The sequence below is a fragment of the Aulonocara stuartgranti genome, assembly GCF_965226115.1.
Source record: "Aulonocara stuartgranti genome assembly, chromosome: 4".
Taxonomy (NCBI): domain Eukaryota; kingdom Metazoa; phylum Chordata; class Actinopteri; order Cichliformes; family Cichlidae; genus Aulonocara; species Aulonocara stuartgranti.
In genome coordinates this window covers 36,787,082-36,813,024 of record NC_138942.1, presented here as the reverse complement: position 1 = coordinate 36,813,024, position 25,943 = coordinate 36,787,082, and the positions used below count along the sequence as shown (strand labels likewise).

Sequence of the window (25,943 nt, the reverse complement as noted above, 5' to 3'; positions counted from 1 at the left end):
GAACAGATGTAACAGTAGTTGTTGTACATGTACAGACCATAAATATGGAGTCCAGCTGTGTTTGATGCTGCTGGGCAGACTGACCACTGGGAACCTCTGAGCTCTGCTGGTCCACTCTGTGGAGGAACCATGAAGGATTAGATCAACACAGGATAAAGATCCAGGAGTTTCTGCTCAAATAACTTCATCTGAATCAAGTCTGTCAAGTTTTAAACTCTCAGATTGTGAACATATCAGTAATTTTCAGTCTGTTTTCATGGACGTCCTTTCAGTGGTGATGTCAGGGATGATTTTGAAGAAGCTCATCAAACTGAACCATCAGCAGATCACTGCTCCAAAACCAGAACATGATCCGAGTCTCCCTCCACCACCAGAACACCAGCTTTACTAACGTGGTAGATCAGTGTAGTACAGATCAATAACTGATGAGTCATTTGATCAAAATCACTGAGTGCTTCACGTCTGACCCTCTGATGCTTCTGTAGACATTTTGCATATTTAATGAATGTCTGACAGTTTTACATTCATTCTATGAACACAGTGGAAATGTTGTGTTATAGTCTCCATGTTGTTTCCAGCATCATAAATTCTTAAGTTCAGAAAATTAGATTCTTTCTTCACAGCTGAAAAACAACAACATTTATTCTCTATTGAAATCTGCATCGTCCACTCCAAAGGTCACAATCTGAAGGTAACATCTGGTTTTGTTCCCTGTGGTTAACTCTGAGCATCAGTATGGTGGGATTTATCCACTACATCCACACCACTGTGGTTCAGTGTTGTCCTGATGGAGTAACAGCAGCCAGTATGATCCAGGCTTTAGCTGCTGGGTCTCTGTGTGACCTCTCAGACTGTTTAACAGATCAGACACAAAGAGAATCAGAGCAGCTCTGTTCTTTAAAGACAAACATGAACCCACTCAGGTCACACTTTCCCCACAGATATGAGCATCACTGTCCTCAAACAGCAAATGACCAAGTCGAACATTTGGATCTTTTCTCTTTCATTGTTTTCTTTTTAATGAATCTTTGTAACAATCTGAGGATGTTTCAGGTCATATTTATCCAGGAAACACAAACATGTAAAGGAGTCATCACAGCTCTCTGACCTCGTTGCTCCAGGTTCACCACTGAAGTCTGGAACGTCGCCTTTGGACCGGTCACTCCTCACAGACGGACAGCTGGACCCTGCAGACTGTGACCTCTGACCTCTGCAGACACAAACATGATTGAAGCAGCTGTGATCACACAGACTGCAGATAATGCAGCTGTTTCCTGTCAGTAACATCCTCTTAGATTAGAGTTCAGCTTTTTACAGGAAAACTGGACAAAACTGATTTTTGTTACAAACTCATTTTCATTTCCTCTCAGCTCACAAACACAGTCAGACAATCAACCAGAGTCAACACTGATTATAATGTCAGTGCAGAATTATTTCTGTTACTCAGTGAGTTCAGCTCTCTGACCTCGTTGCTCCAGGTTCACCACTGAAGGCTGGAGGTCGTTCTTTGGACCGGTCACTCCTCACAGACGGACAGCTGGACCCTGCAGACTCTGCTCTGTCCTCCTCTTCCTCCATCATCGTCTTCAGTCAGTCTGAGAGGTAAACCACAAACACTCAGTGAGTTCACATTAACAGGAGGAACTGAGTTACAGTCGCTGACCTCTGACCTGTCATGTGACCTAGAAACCAGGTCAATATATCTGTAGGTTCAGTCATCCAGGTCATGTGATCTAAGGAGCTTGGAGAGAAAAGAGACGTCTTTAAGTTTCTGGAAGACGTTTCATCTGAGAAGCTTCTTCAGCTCTAAAACCAAACGGTGGAGAGTCCCAGATATTTAAACCTGAGAGGGAAAGAAAGCATGTCGCTGACCCACCACTGATGTTATTTCAAGGAGGAAACTGAGAGCCTTTGCACCAGGAGCACAAACATCAGCTCCAGCAATGATCCACTGATGTGTTTTTATTCCATGTATGAATGTTGTTATTGACAGAGATGACGTTTGTGTGTCAGTGATGCAGTGACTGTTGTTGTTACCTGTACAGGCTGGTTAGACTCTATGAAACAGATCATACAGATCTCTGCATGTTAGAAGAGACTATTAAAGGTCATGAATGAGACAAAGGCAGGGAGGCGTCCTTTACAGCTAAACAGCAGAGTGAGAGAACAGCCAGCACCTCTACATTTATCACATTATACAGCACATGTATGATACTGACAGGGATGAGAAGAATTTAGTGATTCTGATCCCATCATTGATATTACTTATTGATTCTCAGTAGCTCTGCTCTGACAGTCACCACCATCACTGAGCAGCATATCAAAGACATTTGTGCACATTAACTGCATGTTGTGGCTCAAATGTTTGTGCATGTTGGAGGCATTTCCTCTTTGTTGTGATCAGTGTTGGTCATTACTCAAAACAGTCATTATTACACATATTACACAGAACACTTTGATTAAAAGTAATGGAGTACGTTACTTCATTACTCCTCATAACATTACTTTGATGTTAAAATGAACAAATGAGCATGTAACAACATAAAGCTGAGGTACAGCCCCACACACCAACACAGATCCTGATGAGGTCACGTGATGTTTCTCTGAGTGTTTATGAACACAAATCAAAGATGAAACAGCACAAAGACACTTCAAAGTGATTCTACTGTAGAAACATGAACAGGTAGAAACCTGCAGCCTGACTGCTCATCACTTTGTTACCTGTTCAAGTTCAGCAGCAGCAGCTCACTTTATCACGGTGCTGGTCTGGGGTCAGTGTTTACTCAGCTTTAACCTCACTCTGGGTTCTTGGCTAGCCTAGCTTTAGCTTAGTGTTAGCATGCTGTGTGCTAGCTTAGCGTCAGAGCTCTGCAGGTGTCTCCTGTGTAAATATTAATCACAGTGACAGTAAAGGCGGTAAAGGGCTGTGACGTCATCACGTACGCTGCGTCCTCTGTGGGCTCTGAGTGAACTCAAAGTACAAACTACAAGTACACAAACACGAACGTAGCTCAGAGTGGCGGACACACTCGGCCTCGTTGGTCCAGCTGTGAGTCCGTTACCGTGAACTATGGAGCGGCAGATTTGTGCTGAACTAAGCTGCACACAGCTGATGTTAGCCAGGAAACATTACACACTGACTTTAATGGAGAGACCGGAAATACAAACACACACAGTTTGTTGTGTGAAGAAATCAAACACGAGCTGAACAAACAGTAAAGTTCCTAAAGACAAACTGTTAAAGGAGGAAACAAAGCAAACTTACAGTTTCTTCACACACCAACAACAAGCTCCACTCCACACCTGGACACTAGTGATGTGCGGATCGATCCTGAAATATCGATTCCTCCGATACCAATCATTTATGTTCTAGAATCGATTCTCACATTAAAATATCGATATTTTAGTAATTTAAAGTAAATTTGTAGTTTATCATTAACAGGAACACAGTGGAAAGAAACTATAACATTCGGATTGCCTACATTCAAAGGAACTACTTCCTCTTCCGCCTTTCATAGTCATGTGCGAAATACGGCTGTATAAATGTCTCGCAGCCCCTTGGCGTGCGCACTCACAACAATGGCTGAGCGTAATTGTGCGGATGTATTTTACCTCCACAAACAGCTGAGCCGTGGTTTGCAATAAATGTGGCAAAAAAAGTGAGGTGTTGTGGCTATACTTGCCAACCTTGAGACCTCAGAATTAGGGAGACATTCAAAAGGGCTGTTTGGGCGGATAAATATATTTTACAGGGTTTATTTATCGGGTAAAATACGTTAAATGTCACCGTTATTATTGGCCGGCCCGGAAACAGCGGGGGTGTCCAAATTCAGAGGCTGCTTCCACCTGAGGACCGGCCTTCAATCTAAAGAAAGCCGGGTAGTACGTCACGAGCTCCCTCGGTGGAGTGAAACTCTGCCGTCTGCTCCTTGCTGTCTAAAATATAACCGGACACTGACGTAAACTCTTCTGTTTAATCAGTTTTCTGTTTGACGTTTATTCAGCTGTGTGAAAACCCCGGAGGAACCCTCCCGAGGGAATAATAAAGTTTAATTTAATTTAATCTAATCTAATAACTTTAATCTCAGCCAAACCGATTTACTCACGAACAAATAAAACACTGAAAAAGCCAAACAAGAACATTTTTAAGTTATCAAAGTGACTTGTACATCATGTTTAACCCGAGTGGTGAAAGACCGCGGGGTTTGAAGACGATGTGTCGGTCGGCTCAGATATTTGAAGTTTACACAGCTACATTCTCACCTGAAAATATGTTAAAAGTTTTTTTGCGACCCAGAAAGAGAAATAAGAGTGATATTAAAACTAAGTCGCTGCCGTCATTGTTGGAAACTGGAATTGGCTGGGCCGCGCTATGAATTCTGCGATATGGTTTTTCAACTTTGTTGTCCGGGTGGAAAATCTGGAGAAAGGTGGGATTCTCCCGGAAAAATCGGGAGGGTTGGCATGTATGGTTGTGGCAACATCACTAACCTTGTCAAACACCTCAGAGTAAATCATATCACAGAATATGACGAGCGTATGTTGAGGCGAACTGAAGAGGAGGAGAGGGACAGGTGCTGCTAGGGTGAGAGTCTCTCACGGAGTCCTTTAGTCCTCCAGGCATAAATAAATAAATAAGGAAGCATGATAATATTTGATAATATTTCAGCCAGGATGCTGTCTCCAAGGAGACCTGCACCTCAGCGCTGAGCTCCACATCACGCCCTGTGAAAGCACAGATATAAATCTGCTGCAGGGAGAAGAACTTTACCCAACACAAGTGTAGAAGTAGACATTTGACTTTACCTACAACCTGTTAACAACAAAGCTTTCATTGCCTCTGCTGTTGATGTCATGTAGGACTAATCATACTTCACATCAGCCATGCACACGTCAGAGGATCTCCAGGCTCTCAGTAATAAAGCCAAGCAGATGATGTGAACATAGCAATAGTAAAACATGCATCATAATCAGCTGTATGTGTCGACTATGTGGCACCTCAGTCTTGTTGGCATGAAGAAAAGTTGTGTAACATGTAGCATAAGGGCTGCAAAGACATCATGTAGACAGCAGTCGTCTGTTAGTCGTAACGTATCTCCTGTTAAAGAGTTAAATGTGCGTTCTCCATCTCTGTCCTCTCACAGCTCGCCGTACACCAACTCCAGCTGTGGTAACCATGGCTGTGCCCATCAACACGCTGAAGCTGAGACGCCACCCGTCACTATGGCGACTCCAATAGGGTTACCTGTCAGCTGTGGACGCATGAAAGGAAAACAGCAGAAACACAGACATGTTTACTGGAACATTTCCTATTGACAGCTTTATGGAAAAGTGGGTTTAAACACTTTTCTATGTTTTATTTTGTTTATTTATGGATTTATTGTGAAAGGAATTTCAAAGTTTTAATTTGACCTTTCCCCTGTTTTTCATACAGACTGGAGACGAATGGATGGTGCTTTCTTTGTTTGTCTAAAGATAATGAATAAAACTCTACACACATCTTAAACCACCCTCCTTTCTATATATTTTGTTATATAAATGGAAAGTATATAAGACACAAACTGAGCTTATATGATACTAAGGACCCTGGAGGTCAGTCCACCTTTATAATTCAGCACAGCCTGGAGTCTTGGTCTTTTCTTGGATGTTGGTTCCCTTTGTTTCCATCCTCTGTTAAGATGTTTCAGTAATGTTGAGGTCTGGGGAGGCCAATCCATGGCTGACGTCCTGTGATGCTGCATTAGCAGTTTGTTCATAGTGAAAAATGAAGCCACTGCCAATCAGACATTTGCACAGTGGATCAACTTCTGATGGTACTGTCCTGAATTCCACACCTATAATATGTTTGCATGTACTGATGAATATGTGCAGCTGATTTTCAGTCCAGTTCCTGTGTGACAGACGCCAGTCTTTCTGCCTGTGTCCTTCCTTAACAATAGAGCCATCCTTCCACTGAGACTGTTTCTGATGAGGCTTCACTGAGCAGTAGATGGATCCCTCAGCTCATCTAATCGTCCTATTTCTAACACATGACTGTCAGAAACTGTTAATCTGCTGCAGCTCTTTAACTCCTCCACTTCTTTTTTTGTAATCTCTTAGTTTCCTCATCTTTTAAGGTGGCACTGCACACCAGATCCAAAGTCAACATGCTGTTATATGATGGAGTTGAACCTGTAATGGAGTTTGATTTAAACCAATCAGCAATTAAGTGAATGATGATGAGCAAAGATGGTGGAGGTGGTGGATGAAGACCCGGACAGCTGTGGTTGGCTCCTCGTATAGAGCAGAGTGAGGTTGTGTTTGCACATTATTATAAAACCATGTTCACCATATATTTTAGCTGCAGACAATAACATGATTTCTTTGCTGTGGTGATTTTATTCCACTTTGGTAAAATGGGAAACCATCATTTCTTGCTGTAATTCACACATTATTCCAAGAGCCTCAACACGAGCCTTGTAGTCCGACCATATATAGACAAATCAATAGTTGTGTTTGTAACAGCTCATGAACATGAATCGTTCCACATTACTTTGAAATCATTGTAAACTAAACTGGAATAAATGAGTGTTTATATATAGTTTTGTCTCAGCTGTTCATACACAGTGTTTCAGTTCTTATCAGAGTCCCACCGTCTCACTGTGGTGAACCTTTAGCTCTGTTGTAAGCGTGTTGTTAGACCAGGTTTCCCTCATTTAAAAATAATCTCTCATTAGAAATGGACATGATGTCTAAGACATAGAAATGCTTATTATGGGTTCACTTGATGTCACTGAAAAGATGCACATGGGTAACGTGCAGGCCGTCCAGCTCCGAGGTTTATCTCCTCACCTCGAGTCTGCGACACTCTCTCCGTGTCCTCTCAGATAAGGGCGCGCACATTTCTGCACCATCTTCTAAATTACAAAGAGCGACTCACAAAACAGAAGCTCACAAAACACTCATCACAAACCAAAAATGGCTCCACTGAGCGTCAAACTGTCACCAGAATTACTGATAATCTAAAGACTCACAGAACTCATTTTGTCTCATTGTGTCTTAGTTTGAGACATAAGTGCATGATCATAATACTGTGTAGTTAGATGAGACAGAGCTGATGCTTGCTCTTAATTATCCTCTTCATGTTTCCCGAGCCTCAGCAGTGGAAGCTACCATGGATAGAAAGACTACGACTCATCTTAAATCTCAAATCTTTGTCTCCAAAGAGCTGCTGATGTGTCCGATATGATCCACAAGCTTAAACTAGGATTATAAGTGTGTGCAGTGATGTGTGTGAAACCTCTGAGGACTCACACGTGTGTGCTTCAGCCCACACACACATATGAAGCACTGCGACCTCACACAGAAGTGTTTTACACATCCAGCCTGAATCCTGATCATTTCTACAGTTTATTAAGTTCAGCTTCACCTGAACATCAGTGATGAAGCTGCTCTGACTCCATCACAGCTCACAGCTGTTGGAATGAGTCAAACAATGAAGAAGGTTCAGAAACAGCTGATGATTTTACAGAAACATGATGCAAACATGAAAATGGACACATGATTTTTTATTAACAGACACTGTTTATGTTTCACTGTGCATGACGTCATCAACACTGACACCAGGGGGCGCTCATCAGCAGCCTGAGGAAGTGTGATAAGGGAGGGAGACGCAGTGTTGTGTGTACTGCAGTCGGACAGAAGGAAAAACTTCCTCCTGAAAACATTTTCATCCTTCCCAAAAGTGTTTGAGTCAAATGTTACAAATATATAAATACAATAAAACACAGGGTCTTACATAAAATTAGTGATGCAGTTGTGCACTGAGCACCTTTCCAATGTTCCTTCCTCAGATGAGTCCAGCTGCTGAACACATTAACATCTGTATGTAAATGTAGCCGAGAACCAACCTGAGCACTGCTGGGAAAATACAAAGGCAACCATCAAAGTGCTGTATTATCTTATTTATTCTGAATGTTGACTTAGATCCACACCACGATTTATGAAACTATAGAACTAAAATAACAACAATCGTCTGCTTCTTTAAAATTTCTTTCATTACATCAAACCAGTGAAAACTGAAAAAAACAAAGAGCTGTTAGCATGTTCAGACCAACTTTGAGACAGAGACTGTAAAGTTCTGCACTTTAAATCCTGCCTGTGTTCCTGCAAATGATTCACACTGAAAGTATCTTAGTTTAGTATTGAGTGAGCCACAAAGCAGCCTGATAGCTTTAAAACAGTAAAAGTAAATGAAATTGACAGTTTCAGTGTAGCTGGATCTATTATTGGGGGGTCATGACCCCCGTAACCCCGCCTGGTCCTGAGGTCAAATCCACCATCTTTGTTTCAGTGCTTCATGTTCTCCCGTGTTTGTGTGCGTCCTCTCCGGTACTCCGGCTTCCTCCCACAGTCCAAACACATGCAGTTAGTGGGGTCAGGTTAGCTGTGAGTGGTTGTGTCTCTGTGTTATTCCACCTTAATCAATGACTTCCTGTTAGCATGAAGTGCTTCTGTAGGACTGATGTCATTTTCATGGTTGGATCATTTAAATGAAGCTGGACTCAGATGCAGTAAATAAGCTGATTGATCATTAATGAATAAAGCTGGTCAAACACATCACGTGGACACATGTGATTGTGTGTTGTTGTATTGATCCCAATGCTGGTATCAGTCCTGGATCAATAACACTGGATGGATGCGTTCAGCATGGAGCCCCTGAGCTGTGTTACAGACAAACATGGAAACTGACAGGTCTGTGTCATTCACAGTCTGTAACACTTCTAAACAACAGAGGCTGACCCAAGTGCCTCAGAGCCAGGCACGCTCACATCACAGCTCTCTAAATAAGCCAGTTTCAAAATAAGAGCTGAAAGCTGTGTTTGCTTGTGTTAGCTTATTATTGTGGAGACTAACATTCAGTGATCATGTGTTCAGACTCATAATGATTACTCTCAGAAATCCTGATCTTTGTATTTACTGTGTGTTGGATCAATAACTGAGATTCATGGTATCACACAGCTGTGCTGCTGCTGATGTCAGCACATCTGGAACAATACGAGGTATCTGCTACCAGACTGAGCAGGACGTGAGACCTGTGGACTGTTTAAAGCTGTCCCTCCACAGCTCACTCAGACCTGATCCACACCTCAGTGATATTCTCTGACTTCCTCAGTAGAGACAGAAACCATTCAGATCTGGGACCATCAGCTGACTGATGATGTCACACAGACTGTGTTTTTCAGGAACAGTGATTCTGATGTGAGCCTGCTAGCTGACAGCAGACCTGATGAAAGCACATGTTCACATCTGTGAGGACAGACTGGACTCTTTGACTGCACCTTGGTTCTCCTCAGAGGTCTGTACAGGAGCATGTCCACCCCCACTGAAGATCTCAGTCACTGTGAAACATAGAAAGCTGCTTGTGTGGCCTCTGCCTCACATGTAGATACAGCTACAGGTTTCTCTGTCAGTCAGACTGAAACAGTGTCCTGATGCTGCATCATTCAGCTCTGTGCCCCAGTCAGCATCACTGGGAGCTACCAGTGTTTCTGCCCTTTTCCTGTAACACTACACTCAGCACAGGCTCAGCTGGTATCCAGTGTTGGACTTTGGCTTCAGCTGCTGTGATAGATCCTCTAACATAGATCAGCTCTGCTACATGTTGTTAGATAAGTGCAGCTGCTGTCATGTCCTGATGTTTCTCTGGCTCAGCAGCTTCTCCATCAGAGGTTCACATGGAGCTGATCCAGTATCTCCAGTAACGGTGTTCTGTGCCTCACTGGTTCATCCTTCTGTCTGTGTGACGTCAGTCAGATGTTGAAGTTAAACTCTGTAATCTTCACTGTGTCACAGAGTTCAGTGAGTCCCGTTATTCACAGTATCAATCAGATCATCAGAGAACAGCTGATCAGCAATCAGTGGTGCCAACAGCGCCTCCTGTGGTGAGAGGATGCAATAATGCAATGTAGCATTTTTCCACTCAACACTTGCAGTCATGGAAACTGTCTGTTGGATCTGTGTGACGTTGCTTTCTTGGTTAGAGTTCCTCACAAATGTCCAGATGATTCTTCTAATGAGGCGTCGACCATGTTTGCAGCTCTTTGGAAGAAAACGTCGCCCTTTGCCATCCTTACTTTTCTTTGACTTCTTCAAATGCAGCTGAACTCCAGCTGGTATTTTCTTGGACTTTGCAGCTGTTTCTGGTCATCAGTTCATTCCTGCAAACCTCTGAAGCTGAACAACAATGATGCTGCATTGCTGGCTGATCCCAAAAGGTTGATTCTGTTCATCTGGACGTTTTCAGAAACGTTTGCTCACTGATCAGGTGACTTCTTCAGTCTCAGCTGACTGCAGCTTTACAAGCTTACAAACAGCACATTTGCACAATGACTGAAAGCAGCAGCACCTGATATATATGATACTAATATAATACATATACATATATAATCCATACTAATGATGAAGGAACTGAGCTCACAGTCCATTGTTCATTCAGTGAACTACTCAGTTTATTTTGGGCCTCAGAAATGCTCACTCTGTTTGTACATCACTGTCAGCAATAGACTCATTCTGCTGTGTGGACAGGAACACATGTGACATCACTTCCTGTTTGTTTGTGACTGAAGAAGTTTACAAGGAATCATTTAGAAGAGTTTCAAACATCAACTGATTGAATCCATGAATCTGAAAACGTGTTTGTGAGTGAAAGAGACAGACATGTACAGACTGAACTATCTGTTCAACAGTCAGAGTGTTTCTGTAACAGGAGACACTCTTTACACTCCACTCAGCACAGGGACACTGAGGAACCAGGATACCAGAACATAAACCCAGGATAAAGAGTTTGAGTGAATGTGGTGTTGAAGGTGTGGAGGTGGATCAGAGTGTCAGAGGAGACTCTGTAGAAGGACAGAGTGCCAGCAGGACAGTCCACATACACTGCTGCTCTGTTAGAGACAGAGGAGGAGGAGGAGGAGGAGATGGGTGTTTCTCTGTTATTGTGCCAGACATGACGAGGACCATCATCAGTGCACCACAGACTCCAGGACTGATCATTGTATCCAAACACACAGTCATAGCTGTCTCCTTTCCTTCTGATGCTTCTGTAACTCACTGATATAAAAACTCTTCCTCTCCACTCGACCTCCCAGTAACAGCGACCAGTCAGACCATTTCTACACAGCAGCTGAGGATAAAAACCATCAAATCTGTCTGGATGATCAGGATATGACTGAACCTCCTCCACATATGTCACCTTCCTGTTGTTGTCAGACAGTTGGAGCTCTGTGTTCACTGTGTTTGTGTCGATTGTGAGTTGACAGGAATCTGATGGAGAGAACAAACACAATCCAGCTGCAGTTATTGATCCATCATCTGTTCATTGATTGACACTTTGATGATGACTCCTGACATGATGAAGATGGTTGAATGTGTGCTGCTTTGTTTTCATGAATCCCATTAAAAACACACTTACACTTCCTCAGACCTGGTCTCAACCATCGGACTCCAGCAGGCTCCACCCTGAAAGGAGGAGGGGGGTCAGAGCAGCACAGTCAGCATGCACACATGGACATTACATGGCTCTCACACACACACTGTTACACACTGAGCTCAAAGCTCGGCTCCACTGTTTTATTCAAAGAAATCTACATTTATTTATCAGCACATTTAAAAACAGCTTGAGCCAAAGTGCTGCACAGAGTAGAGAGAAAATAGGAAACATACACAGTAATGACTATAAAGACTGGTCAGGATTGAAAGCTACAGAGTACAAATGTGTTTCCAACCGGCTTTTAAAAATGTCCAGTGTTGGTGACGACCTGATGTGAAGGGCGACTGTTCCAGAGTTTGGCTGCAGCCATCGATAAAGCTCACCTCTGTTTTTACGTCTAGTTCTGGTCAGAAGCTGCTTATCTGCAGACCTGAGGGCTCCACTTGGATTCTTTTGTTAAAGAGAGATAAGATGGAGCCAATCCATTCACAGATTTAAAGACAACCAGATCTGGAAGTGGATTCTACCACGTACTGGTAACCAGTGGAAAAAGCTGGTGATGGGTCGTCTAGCACAGACCCACCGCTGGAACCAGACAATTGATGAGGGAGAGAACTGTGACAGCGCCGTTCCTTCACTTGACCTCAGTCGCTCTCGTCTGCTCCCTCGTAACACTGCTCTTTATTGAGCTTACATGAATATGCACAAGTTCATTATGACGTCTTACACAGGTATGAACAAAGAGTACCAGTCTGTGCATAGTGTGTGTCTGTGTGTGTGTGTGTGTGTGTGTGTGTGTGTGTGTGTGTCTGTGTGTGTGTGTGTGTGTGGTGTGTGTGTCTGTGTGTGTGTGTGTGTGTGTGGTGTGTGTGTGTGTGTGCGCGTCTGTGTGTGTGTCTGTGTGTGTGCGCGTCTGTGTGTGTGCGTCTGTGTGTGTGTGTGTGTGTGTGTGCGTCTGTGTGTGTGTGTGTGTGTGGTGTGTGTGTCTGTGTGGTGTGTGTGTCTGTGTGTGTGCGTCTGTGTCTGTGTGTGTGCGTCTGTGTGTGTGTGTGTGTGTGTCTGTGTGTGTGTGTGTGTGTGTCTGTGTGTGTGTGTGTGTGTGTGTGTCTGTGTGTGTGTGTGTGTGTGTGTGTGTGTGCGTCTGTGTGTGTGTGTGTGTGGTGTGTGTGTCTGTGTGTGTGTGTGTGCGTGTGTGCGTGTCTGTGTGTGTGTGTCTGTGTGTGCGTGTGCGTGTCTGTGTGTGTGTGCGTGTGTGTCTGTGTGTCTCTGTGTGTGTCTCTGTGTGTGTCTGTGTGTCTGTGTGTCTCTGTGTGTGTGTCTCTGTGTGTGTGTCTCTGTGTGTGTGTCTGTGTGTGTCTGTGTGTGTGTCTGTGTGTGTGTGTGTGTCTGTGTGTGTGTGTGTCTGTGTCTGTGTGTCTGTGTGTGTGTGTCTGTGTGTGTGTGTGTGTGTGTGTCTGTGTGTGTCTGTGTGTGTGTGTGTCTGTGTGTCTGTGTGTGTGTCTGTGTGTGTGTGTGTCTGTGTGTGTGTGTGCGTGTGTGTGTGTGTGTGTCTGTGTGTGTGTCTGTGTGTGTGTGTGTGTGTGTCTGTGTGTGTGTGTGTGTCTGTGTGTGTGTGTCTGTGTGTGTGTGTGTGTCTGTGTGTGTGTCTGTGTGTGTGTGTGTGTGTGTGTGTGTCTGTGTGTGTGTCTGTGTGTGTCTGTGTCTGTGTGTGTGTCTGTGTGTGTGTGTGTGTGTGTGTGTGTGTGTCTGTGTGTGTGTGTCTGTGTGTGTGTGTGTGTGTGTGTCTGTGTGTCTGTGTGTGTGTGTGTCTGTGTGTGTGTGTGTCTGTGTGTGTGTGTGTGTGTGTGTCTGTGTGTCTGTGTCTGTGTGTGTCTGTGTGTGTGTTCCAGATGTGACCCTGTGACCCCAAAGCTGGTGCTAAGAGTCCAGCGGTCCCCCTAACAAAGGGCTCTTATACTTAACCAGACACAGAGTAGGTGTCCTCCTACACCAGGGGTCTCAAACTCGCGGCCCGCGGGCCAATTGCGGCCTGCCGGACGATAGTTTTTGGCCCCACCTTAATATGAAAATGTAATGTTAGTTTGATAATGTATGACACTTTACAGTGTTGTGGGCGGAGCTGAATTAACCCACCAATCAGGGTGGGATATGGATCTCAGGGGACACCAGCCGGGCTTGATGCAAGCAGGGAAACATTTCTCAATGAGTCAAAGTTCCAGCAGCGTTGCCCTGGAGTGTTTCTTTCTTTCCTGTGCCTGGCTGGCTTCCTCCTTTCTATTGGGCAAACGCCGACATTCGCCCCAGCGCGCTGCGTTCACAACACTTCAAAAAAAGTTGTTTTTTAAGTTGCTGCCCAGCGGGACATTATACGTATATAGATTTATACACACGTCAGTGGGATTTAAAGTTATTTTTCCACAGAGAGAGATCTCATATTAACTCTCACAGTGATGCGTAGGCGGCGGGATAAAAGAAAAGTCATGAACTCAATGCAGCCCAATTTAGTCTGCAGTCACATAGCGACACCTGTTCATCGGCAACAACAGTCCCCGGTAACCCGGACTAATTATAGGGTCGCACCGTAATTTGTGGCTCCATGTTTTTATTTGCATCACTGCGTTTGCATTGCAGCAAACATGAACATTACATATATTTCAATATAATGTAAAAGCAGTCAAAACAACTAACATCAGAAACAGCTGATGTTATTTGTTATATGTCACGCTGTCATTTCCGCTTCTTTCTCCTGTAACAACAGCCCGGCGCCGTGAGCAGTCGCCTTTTTTGCGCTCGCTATCCCTGCACTTTCTACCATCTGCAAACGCCACGGTGTTCGTGTCGTCATGAAAGACATGAACATCGAGCGTAAAAACAAAGGAGACTGCTACCGGCTTTTTATCTGCCGATCGCCGTGCTACGGTTGCAAGAAAAAGAAGCAGAAATGACGTTCTCTACGCGTTGAGACGTTCCCCGTCCGTCGGCTAAACGCTTGATTGAAACTTCAATGCGACAGTGACACCAAGTAGAATTATAAATGTCACATAGCCCCAAACATGTCTTTTTCAAAGCCTGCGGTGAAGAGAAAGGTTGGTGATGAGCACCGACAATTTCAGGAAAAGTGGGCAATGCAATATTTCTTTGTTGAGCACAGGGGCACCCCGACCTGTCTTATTTGCACAGAGAAAGTTGCGCTGCACAAGGAATACAATTTGAAACGTCATTACACAACTAGACATGCTGAGCTGGATGCAAAATACCAGGGAGACGAGAGAGCGAACCGGGTTGCCAGTCTTAAAACAGATCTACTGAGGCAGCAAGATTTCTCCAAGAAAGCAACCAAAGAGAATAATGCAGCAGTCGGAGCCACGTGGTTAGTGAGATGATTGCTAAAGCAGGGAAGCCATTCACAGAAGGTGCATTTGTCTAAAAGTGCATATTGCAGGCTGCAAATATAGTCTGTCCGGGAAAGAAAGGTCAGTTTAGCAACATCAGCCTTTCTGCCAACACCGCAGCAGATCGCATTTCTGACCTGTCAAGTGACATTTATGACCAACTGTGTGAGAAAGCCAAATGTTTCAGTGTATACTCAGTCGCTCTTGATGAGACCACAGACATCACCGACACTGCCCAGCTCCCAATGTATGTCCGTGGTGTTGATGACAGTTTTGAAGTGATGGAGGAGCTGCTCACAGTAATTCCAATGCATGGCCAGACCACCGCTCAGCAGATATTTACAAGCTGTGTGATGCCATTGAGAATGTTGGTTTGCCATGGAAGAGGTTTGTTGGAATAACAACAGATGGAGCGCCATCAATGACAGGGAGGAAACATGGACTGGTGGCACAAAACAAACTGGAAGAGGAAGGCGTGGAGGAGGCCATTGCTCTGCACTGCATCATCCATCAGCAGGTCCTTTGCAGCAAATGCCTGAAGTTTGACAATGTGATGTCTATTGTTGTGAAATGCATCAACCAAATCAGATCCAGGGGCTTAAAGCACCGAAGGTTCTGTGCTTTTCTAGAGGAAATGGAGTCAGAATATGGGGATGTGCTCGACTTCACTGAGGTACGTTGGCTCAGCAGGGGAAATGTATTAAAGAGACTTTTTGAGTTGAGAGCAGAAGTGAAGCCTTCATGGAGAAGGATGGAGTTAGTGTTCCTGTGCTAACTGATCCCAAATGGCTCATGGACTCAGCTTTTCTTGTTGATATGACACATGAGCTTAATGTACTGAACAAGACGTTACAAGGCCAGGGGCAACTTGTCAGTGCTGCCTATGACAACGTGAGAGCATTCTCCACAAAACTGGCGCTCTGGAAAGCTCAGCTCTCTCAGACAAACCTTTGCCATTTCCCAGCATGCAAGGCACTCGTGGATGCAGGCACACCATTCAGTGCTGACGAGTATGTTGATGTCATTTTGAGGCTACAGGAGGAATTTGATCCCAGATTTGCTGACTTCAAGACACACAGAGCCACCTTTCACATTTTTGCGGACCCCTTCTCCTTTGATGTGCAAGATGCCCCTTCTGTGCTTCAAATGGAGCTCATTGAGCTGCAGTGCAACTCTGAACTCAAAGCAAAGTTCAGGGAGGTGAGTGGAAAAGCAGACAAGCTTGGACAATTTTTGAGAGAATTGAGCCCTAGTTTCCCTCGGCTTTCCCGAATGTTCAAGCGGACCATGTGCCTTTTTGGTAGCACATACTTGTGCCAAAAGCTCTTCTCCACTTTGAACTTCAATAAGTCCAAGTACAGGTCCAGACTTACGGATGATCATCTTCAAGACATACTGAGGGTCGCAACTGCTTCCTCCCTCAGGCCAAATCTGGCTCGGCTATGCGAGAGGAAACGCTGCCAGGTCTCTAGCAGCAAGGAGTAGGCAAGAGAAGCCATGTTCAGAAGAACAGTTCATTTTCTACAGTGTTCATTCATGTTCAGAAGAAGGTTATAGAACTGTTAATACAGACATTTCAATCTAAACACAGCAGATATAGAAGACTGAAAGAAACACACAAGTTCACTGACTAAAAATATCTTATTATTATTTTATTTATGTTTTACAGATTGATTGATTTTCTTATTAATTCTTAATTTGTTTATTCATTTTTCATATTTTGTGTTAAAAAATAAAAATAAAGAGATTTGAGAAGATTGGAATTTTTTAACCATGCCTTTCCTGTGGAAAACCTAATGCGGCCCAGACTCTGCCTGCAGCGGCCCCCAGCTAAATTGAGTTTGAGACCCCTGTCCTACACCATAAATCAGTAAGAGAGGGTACGACCTCTCTCATGGCCCCAAGTGGTGTGTGCATGCCAGAGCACTCTGGAAGGCACACAGAGTCTTTACAGACTACTAAGGATCAAACCTCTATCATTATGCAATCGATTATACAACTCTAAGCATATATGAGTAAATATTTCTAAGCATAAATGACAATCAACAATATAAACCTTACAGCTGGTTTTAATAACAGAATTCATTTGTTTCTCAAACGAGAAAGAGCTATCGAGAAACACTCCTAAATCTTTAGTTCTTAACTTTTCCAGTGGGCCAAGGTCAACATTATCTGCTAATGCTAAATAGGCTGCCGTTATTAACTAATGCTAATTTGACATGAATTAGCATTATGCACTAATGCTAACACTTACTTTTTTTAAAAATGTGAGTAGCTAATGCTAACACTATTTCCCTTAACTTTATAACAATGTGAACGGCTAATGCTAACACTCTTTTTCCTAGCATTATAACATCTGAGCTGCTAATGCTAAGTAGGCTGCCATTAGCACCTACGTCTAATTTAAGGCAAATACGCATTAGAACCTAATGCTCATATCGTTTTCCTTTGCTTTATAACAATGTGAGCAGCTACTGCTAAATAGCATTAGCTAATAACAGCAGTCTAATTTAATGCAAGTTAGCCTCATTTGCATTACAACGATGTGAGGAGTTAACGCCAAGTATGCTGCCATTAGTGGCTAATTCTAATTAGGGGTGAATAAATATTACCAGCTAATGCTAATATCGTATTCTCTTCCCTTTTAACAATGTGAGCAGCTAGTGCTAGGTAGGCTGATGCTAGCAGCTAATGCTAAAGCTAATTTAATGTGAATTAGCATCACATTAGTGAGGAGTTAATGCTAAGTAGACTGCCATTATTAGGTAATGCTAATTATTATGTGTGTTAGCATTATCCGCTGCTGCTAGCAATGTTTTATCTTACCTTTTAACAATATCAGCAGCTAATGCTAACACTACTTTAATTTCAGTTAAACCTACTTAGCATTAATTAACTTCATTTAGCATTAAGAAGTTTTTGCTATAGGCTACCATTAGTGGCTAATGCTAATTTTAGGTAAATAGAAATTGGCAGCTAATGCTAATACCATATTTTCTTGCCTTATAACAATGTGACCAGCTAATGCTAAGCAGGTGCCATTATTAGCTAATACTAATTTGAGATGAATTAGCATTATCCGCTTATGCTAACAATGTTTTTTCTTACTTTTTAACAATACGCCATTAGTGGCTAATTCTAATTTTAGATGAAAAAGGATTAACAGCTAATGCTCATACTGTTTGCTTTGTAAGAATGACAGCAGCTAATGATACGAAGTCTACCGTTATTAACTAATGCTAATTTGATGAGAATTAGCATTATCCGATAATGGTAACACTGTTTTTGCCAACTCTTTTCCCTTGCATTATAAAAATATGAGCAGCTAATGCTAAGAAGGCTGCCATTATTAGGTAATGCTAATTATTATGTGTGTTAGCATTATCCGCTGCTGCTAGCAATGTTTTATCTTACCTTTTAACAATATCAGCAGCTAATGCTAACACTACTTTAATTTCAGTTAAACCTACTTAGCATTAATTAACTTCATTTAGCATTAAGAAGTTTTTGCTATAGGCTACCATTAGTGGCTAATGCTAATTTTAGGTAAATAGAAATTGGCAGCTAATGCTAATACCATATTTTCTTGCTTTATAACAATGTGACCAGCTAATGCTATGTAGGTTGCCGTTATTAGCTAATACTAATTTGAGGTGAATTAGCATTATCCCCTTATGCTAACAATGTTTTTTCTTACTTTTTAACAATACAAGTAGCTAATGTGAACACTTTTTTTTTTATTGAATTCTAATTTTTCCCTTGCGATGTGAAGAGTTAATGCTAAATAGGATGCCATTAGTGGCTAATTCTAATTTTAGATGAGAAAGCATTAGAAGCTAATGCTAATACCATATTTTCTTGCTTTATATCAATATTAGTAGGTAATGCTAAGTACGTAGCCATTATTAGCTAATGCTAATTTAGGTGAATTAGCATTATCCACTAATGCTAACACTGTTTTTGCCAACTCTTTTCCCTTGCATTATAACAATATGAGCAGCTAATGCTAAGAAGGCTGCCATTATTAGGTAATGCTAATTATTATGTGTGTTAGCATTATCCGCTGCTGCTAGCAATGTTTTATCTTACCTTTTAACAATATCAGCAGCTAATGCTAACACTACTTTAATTTCAGTTAAACCTACTTAGCATTAATTAACTTCATTTAGCATTAAGAAGTTTTTGCTATAGGCTACCATTAGTGGCTAATGCTAATTTTAGGTAAATAGAAATTGGCAGCTAATGCTAATACCATATTTTCTTGCCTTATAACAATGTGACCAGCTAATGCTAAGCAGGTGCCATTATTAGCTAATACTAATTTGAGATGAATTAGCATTATCCGCTTATGCTAACAATGTTTTTTCTTACTTTTTAACAATACGCCATTAGTGGCTAATTCTAATTTTAGATGAAAAAGGATTAACAGCTAATGCTCATACTGTTTGCTTTGTAAGAATGACAGCAGCTAATGATATGAAGTCTACCGTTATTAACTAATGCTAATTTGATGAGAATTAGCATTATCCGATAATGGTAACTCTTTTCCCCTGCATTATAACAATGTCAGGAGTTAATGCTAAGTAGACTGCCATTAGGGGCTAACTCTAATTAGGGGTGAATAATTATTAGCAGCTAATACTAATACCGTTTTCTCTTTTTCCTTATAACAACTTGAGCAGCTAATTCTAATTTGATGCGAATTAGCATTATATTAGTGAGCAGTTAATGCTAAGTAGGCTGCCATTATTAACTAATACTACGTTGACGTGAATTAGCATTATGCGCTACTGCTAATACTGTTTTCTCTTACTTATTAAAAATGATAGTAGCTAATACTAATACTCTTTTCCGTTGGGTAACAACAAAGTGAGGAATTAATGCTAAGTTGGCTGCTTTTAGCGGCTTATTCTAATTAGGGGTGAATAATTATTAGCAGCAAATGCTAATACCGTTTTCTCTTTCCTTATAACAATATGAGCAGTTAATGCTAATTTGATGTAAATTAGCATTATATTAGTGAGGAGTTAATGCTAAGTAGGCTGCCATTAGCAGCTAAAGGTAATTTGAGGTGAATAAGCACTAGTAGCTAATGCCAATACCCTTTTGTCTTGTGTTATAATGATGTGAAACGTTAATATTGTTCTCAAACAACAGAATGAGAATGAAATATTGATTCTAACAGGGCCCGTAAACAGCATTAGCTTAGCAGCATTAGCTTATCAGAGTCTCCATCATGGTCACACAAATCCTTAGCGGAGCAAAGTGGCCTACTTAGCAATAGCTGCTGTAGAAAGCAAAGGGAAAACAGTATTAGCATTAGCTGCTAAATGTGCACTTGAGAACAAATCTATTGTGAATTCAGCCGTGAATGTAGTGTTTCCAGTAAGCTTCCATTTCCAAATGTTAGCTGCTCCTGTCTGCCTCTTTGTCACACACACAGACTGAAATGATTCACAGCCTTGTTTCATCCTTCTGTCAGTGTCACTGACTGTCACTGTGACTGTGGACATACAGCATGGGAAACACACACATGGCTGATACTTGTATCTAAAGTTACAAAATGTTGTCTCTGTCCAAATATTACCTAACTGTAAGTCTACTTTTAATGAAACTCTCAACATGACTTATCAGTTATCATTAATGTTCCTGCAAACAGACTCCTTGAAGACCCCCTACATAAATATCCATGTACTATCCAGCTAGACTAGTGTGTCTGTCCCTGAAAATATTCCTGCATGTGTGATTGTTCATGTCTCATCTGCAGGAAACAAACAGGAAGTGAGTGAAAGACACAGGAAATGATTCCAGCTCTTCCTCCTATATCAGACATTCTCTCCATACCTGAGAGTGTCCAGTCTCCAGCCTGGATCCTTCAGTCCAGCCGACAGAAGCTTCATTCCTGAGTCACCTGGATGATTGTAGCTCAGGTCCAGCTCTCTCAGATGGGAGGGGTTGGAGGTCAGAGCTGAGGCCAGAGAAGTACAGCCTTCCTCTGTGATCAGACAGCCTGACAGACTGCAGACACACAAAACAACAATCCATCTGTTATCCATCTCTATAGCAGCATAACTAAGTGATGGTTCAGGGTCACCTGATCCAGCTCTAACTATAAGTTTTATCAAAAAGGAAAGTTTGAAGCTGATCGTCAAAGTAGAGAGGGTGTCTGTCTCCTGAACTCAAACTGGGAGCTGCTTCCACACCCAGTCCAACATAGCCAGGCTTTCTTTGCTGCTTTGACAAAACCTCAAATCCCAGTCAGAGATGGTGAGCATCATCACAGTGATGATCATTTCTCTGTTAACCCAGGCTTTCTGCTTCAGGATCTGTGCACGCTCACAGAACAAGGAGACCTTTAAACATCATTTCACTAAATGGATGGACTGAGCTCAGCCTACAGATGAACTGGATAAATAAAGATTTGACCTCAGTGTGCTCAGTGTTCCTGTCTATTCCTAACATATTCCTAACATGATAGCTGCACTTTAGAGCTCTAAAACTGGAACTGACACATATTTAAACTCCACATGTTACTCAGTACATTCAGTTCTGACACTCGCCCACAGTCCAACAAAGGAAACATGGAGATCACATCAGTTTGTCACCAAAGTCTAATTATTCCAGAGGGCAGTGTTGATACAACTAAAGTTATTTTTAAGCAAAGTTGAGTTTTTTATCGTCGGAGTACTTCAAGTCTGAAGTATCATTTAAATGCATTACACGCTGTTGATGGCAGCAAACAAACCACCCAAACAAACAGAGTTGGGAGGCTTGGGCAGACTACGTAGATTCAGCTAGTGGGAGGAGTCAAGATAAACCAAAGAAAGACAAGCTAACAGACGCCACAGTGAAGTGAGTAGCTACAAACTTCAGGCCGATTATTGTTGTTGAAGAAGTCGGTCTGAGGAACGTTCTTAGGATCAACAAATGACCGCATGTATGAGCCTCCCTCAAGACGCACCATCACAAGAAGAACACATGAGCTGTAGAAAAAGGAGAGACTACGAAAGCCACAGCGTTACAACGTGCACCAGCTGTTGGTCTCTCTGTAGACCTGGGAGTTACAGTACATGATATTAATGAAGACTGGGAGCTGCATTCTATAGCAAACAATTTGTTATGAGGTAATCAGCTGATCTTACTTTAACCGGAAGCCCTTCACAATAATTGCAAAGCCTTTATTTTGTCCAACTACCATCAGTTCGTCTGTACTGATGGTAACTTAAAGTCACACTAATGCAGTTTAGTTTGTATAGTGTAAGTAGTAGAAGTATACTACAGTACTCTGATCACTGATAGGATAGATTTATGTAGATATACACCTTTGTGTTTAACATTACTGCATTATAGTACTGTGATCTTTGACCTTATATATGGTTATGTTAGCTATACTGACGTATGCATATAACTGGATATGTATCTTATCTATTCATCTTATTTGTCATGTATTTGTATTGTGTACTTCCTTTTTGTAAGAAACCACACACGTGATCACAGCCACAAGAATCAATCAGTGAAAGAATAAAGTGCCTCAAACCAAACCTTAAGCTCCTTATTCCACACGCTGGGCCTTCAGTGGTGCTCTGGCTGACACACCAGAGTGACTGGAGTGCTAAAGAGTGAATCGGACACACCAGTGTAATCCCTGATATCTCCACTACATTTAATCGTCCTTCAGCCTGTGGCTGCAGTTAGCTGGTCTGCTAGTTAGCTGGTGTGCTAGTTAGCCGGTGTGCTATTTAGCCGGTTCGCTAGTCAGCTGGTGTGCTAGTTAGCTGGTATGCTAGTTAGCCGGTTCGCTAGTCGGCTGGTGTACTAGTTAGCCAGTGTGCTAGTTAGCCGGTTCGCTAGTTAGCTGGTCTGCTACTTAGCTGGTTTGCTAGATAGCCGGTGTGCTAGTTAGCTGGTGTGCTAATTAGCAGAAATGTGACTTTACAGCTCGGCCTCACTCACTGACATTAGTCAGATATGACTGAATCTATATCACACTTAAAGCTTTCTGTAAATGAAAGGCTCAGTGAAAACGAGGCACTTCAGTCAATTTTAAAACACACACTCTGAATATAACCTGATCCAGACCAGGTTATAGGTTCAGCATCAGTAACCACGGTGATGTAGCCAGGTAAACACTTATGCATTTATGCTCACAATCACTCCAGTTAACCCAGCATGCATGTTTTTGGACTGTGGGAGGAAGCAGAGAACCTGAAGACAACCTACACAGGCCACACTATCACCCTTATTTACAGAATTATAATTTAATTGGGTGATAAAGTAAAGAAAATAAATATTTTAATAAAAAAATATTCATAAATGAACTATTATTCAAGTAAGTAAGTAGAATATATTTATATAGCACATAATCTCGTTTGTATAGAAATGTCTTCATCTGCTTTTTCAAAGAGTCAGTGGAGTCTAGACAGCATAAAGATAACAGCAGGGAGTTCCACAGCCTCGGTGCCTGAAAAGCTCGATCCCCACGTGTGTTGAACCGAGTCTGTGGGACCAATAGTGACCTCTGACCTAAAGACCTAAGTGCTCGGTATGAAGCATGAGGTTTCAACAGGTCAGAGATGCACTGAGGAGCTTCACCATGTACAGCTCTAAAAGTTATGAGTATAATGTTAAAATGAACCCTAAAATTTAGTGGCAACCAATGAAGAGAAGCCAAAACTGGAGTAATGTGTGACCTCTTGTTTGTGCCAGTTAAAAGTCTCGCCGCAGCATTCTGTACAGTGTGAAGCTCCAGAGCTGATTTGTTGAGACAAGTAAAAAGACCATTACAATACTCCAAGTGAGTAGAGATAAAAGCATGAAGAATCATCTCAAGTTCTGCCTTTGACACCAGTCTGAGTTTAGAAATGTTTCTTGGATGATAAAAACAGTTTTGAAACAGTTGTTTAGAGAGTTTCTCAAGCAACATTGAACTGTCGAAAATAACACCTAAGTTTCTGAGACTCGATTTAATGGAAGGACCTAAAAACTGATCTGCTGCCTAATTTCTGAAGACATGTGATCAGGAGCAATGATCAAAGTTTCTGTTTTATCCGTATTAAACTGGAGAAAGTTGAAGTTTCACAATTATTTGATTCCTGAAAGACAATTATTTAAACAAGAAAATGTATCAAACTGAGAATCTTTGAAAGAACAGTATAACTTAATGTCTGAATGTCATCAGCGTAGAGATGATAAGAAATATTATTGTAATATCTGATAATTTGGCCTAGAGCAGGGGTGGGGAACTCCAGGCCTCGAGGGCCGGTGTCCTGCAGGTTTTAGGTCTAACCCTGGGTCAGCACACCTGAATCAAATTCATTACCAGGCCTCTGGAGAACCTCAGGACGTGTTGAGGAGGAATTTAACCATTTAAATCAGATGTGATGGATCAAGGAAACATCTAAAAACTGCAGGACACCAGCCCTCGAGGCCTGGCGTTTGTCACCTGTGGCCTAGAGGACGTATATAAACCAAAAAGAGAATCGGGCCTAAAACAGATCCTTGAGGTACCCCAGAAGGCAGAACGGATGTTTCAGACAACACATGATTCATACAGACAGTCAAAGATCTCTCAGATACAGTAGATACGACAAACCATTTTAAAGCAACACCAGTAATCCTGAACAAGTCCTTCAGCCTATTTATCATGATGCTGTGATCAACAGTATCAAAAGCAGAGGAGACATCCAACTCAGTGCACTCTCCAGAGTCTGCTGCCATCAGAATGTCACCACACACTTTAAGTTAAGCCATCTCAGTGGAGGACAGTTTACAGAAACCAGACTGGAAAATGTCCAGAACACTGTTTTTCTCCAGAAAGTCGTTAAGTTGTTCTGCAACTGTTTTTTCCACGTTCGTTCAATGATTCATTACAATCAGATTTAGTATAGACTGGTACACGAGGAATATCAGGAGAGACAATTTTCATAATTGTATCAAACAATACTTTGGTTCTTTTCTGAAGCCATTAGATTTGAAAACTATTCAGTTCCAGCTTTTTTATCATGTTGTTAAGTGAGGATATTGATTCCTTGAGATGTACTCGATGAACCTCAAGCTTGGAAGCCTTCCATAAACGTTCTAACTTGACAGAATATCTCTTGAAATTTTGAGTATTTTCATTTATCCAGGGATAGAAATTTGAAGAATGGACAACACTTTGCTTCAGAGGTGCCGCTGTGTCTAAATAAAATGGACAAAGTGTTGTCTCCAGGAGTTTAGCTGATTTAGAGTGGCCAGGTACGGTGGGTGTGCTCCGGTTAAAGAACACGGAGGCAGACTTCCAAATTCAGGTGATTTATTCGGTCTGTAGTGAGGATACAGTCACCTGACCTAAACCCAGTGGAGATGGTTTGGGATCAGTGTTGGGCAAGTGACTTTGAACAAGTAATTATAGTTAGTAGTTACCAAGAAGTAACTAGTAACTATTAGAGATGGACCGATCCGATATTACGTATCGGTATCGGTCCGATACTGACCTAAATTACTGGATCGGATATCGGAGAAAAATAAAAAATGTAATCCGATCCATTAAATATCACGAAAGCACCTCACAAAACTTGCAACACGCCGTAACTCACCTCAGAACGTTAGCACGTCGGAGCAGTATGCATCACGTGATAGAGCGGCTGTGGCATGCGGGACCTGTCGGTGGTCTGGATAGCATTTGGAGCTTCGCTAGCAACCCGGCATTTCATCTCCGACAAAGTTATCCCGAGAGAAGTAAAGCAAGTGTGTAAGTCCACCTCTGAATGTTTGTAAAGCATTCCCGCGTTAAGCTTAACAAACGACTGCCTCTTCTTGCTGCTACTTCAATCATGAAACTGCTTAATGATCAGCTGATCGGCTTTTCTGTCTTGAGTCCGTCTCTCTTGTTTGTTTTTGGCCCACTTTGCACCAGAAAGAGGAAACCAGCGGCTGAACAACAGCAGCACGTTTAAGCTTGATAAGCTGTTGTTACAATTTATTTAATATTACTTTCTACTCGAGGATCTTTTTCTACGTAGCTGACGCTGGTAACTGTGCAGGGGCGGATCTAGCAAAGTTTAGTCAGGGGGGCCGATAGGGCATTAACAGGGAAA

The 25,943-nt window shown here is 42.1% G+C and overlaps 2 protein-coding genes across 3 annotated transcripts in view; both read right to left on the bottom strand.

Moving 5' to 3' along the window:
- The window catches only part of LOC309704947 (protein NLRC3-like), a 146,302-nt gene that overhangs the window by 68,199 nt on the left and 52,160 nt on the right, over positions 1–25,943 (bottom strand). The window contains exon 3 of the mRNA XM_082530467.1: positions 38–116. Within this exon, the coding sequence (XP_082386593.1) occupies positions 38–116 (79 nt within the window). The remainder of the gene's footprint in view (positions 1–37; positions 117–25,943) is intronic.
- LOC309704937 (protein NLRC3-like) overlaps positions 10,466–25,943 on the bottom strand; it is a 37,417-nt gene continuing 21,939 nt past the window's right edge. The window contains exons 11-13 of one of the 2 annotated variants that reach the window (XM_082530454.1): positions 20,710–20,883; positions 11,456–11,502; positions 10,466–11,307 (exon numbers count right to left, since the gene is read on the bottom strand). In XM_082530454.1, coding sequence (XP_082386580.1) covers positions 10,769–11,307; positions 11,456–11,502; positions 20,710–20,883 — 760 coding nt within the window. In that variant the 3' untranslated portion in view covers positions 10,466–10,768. Of the gene's footprint in view, positions 11,308–11,455; positions 11,503–20,058; positions 20,884–25,943 lie in introns of those variants that run through there. The other variant, XM_082530453.1, reaches the window with a different exon arrangement.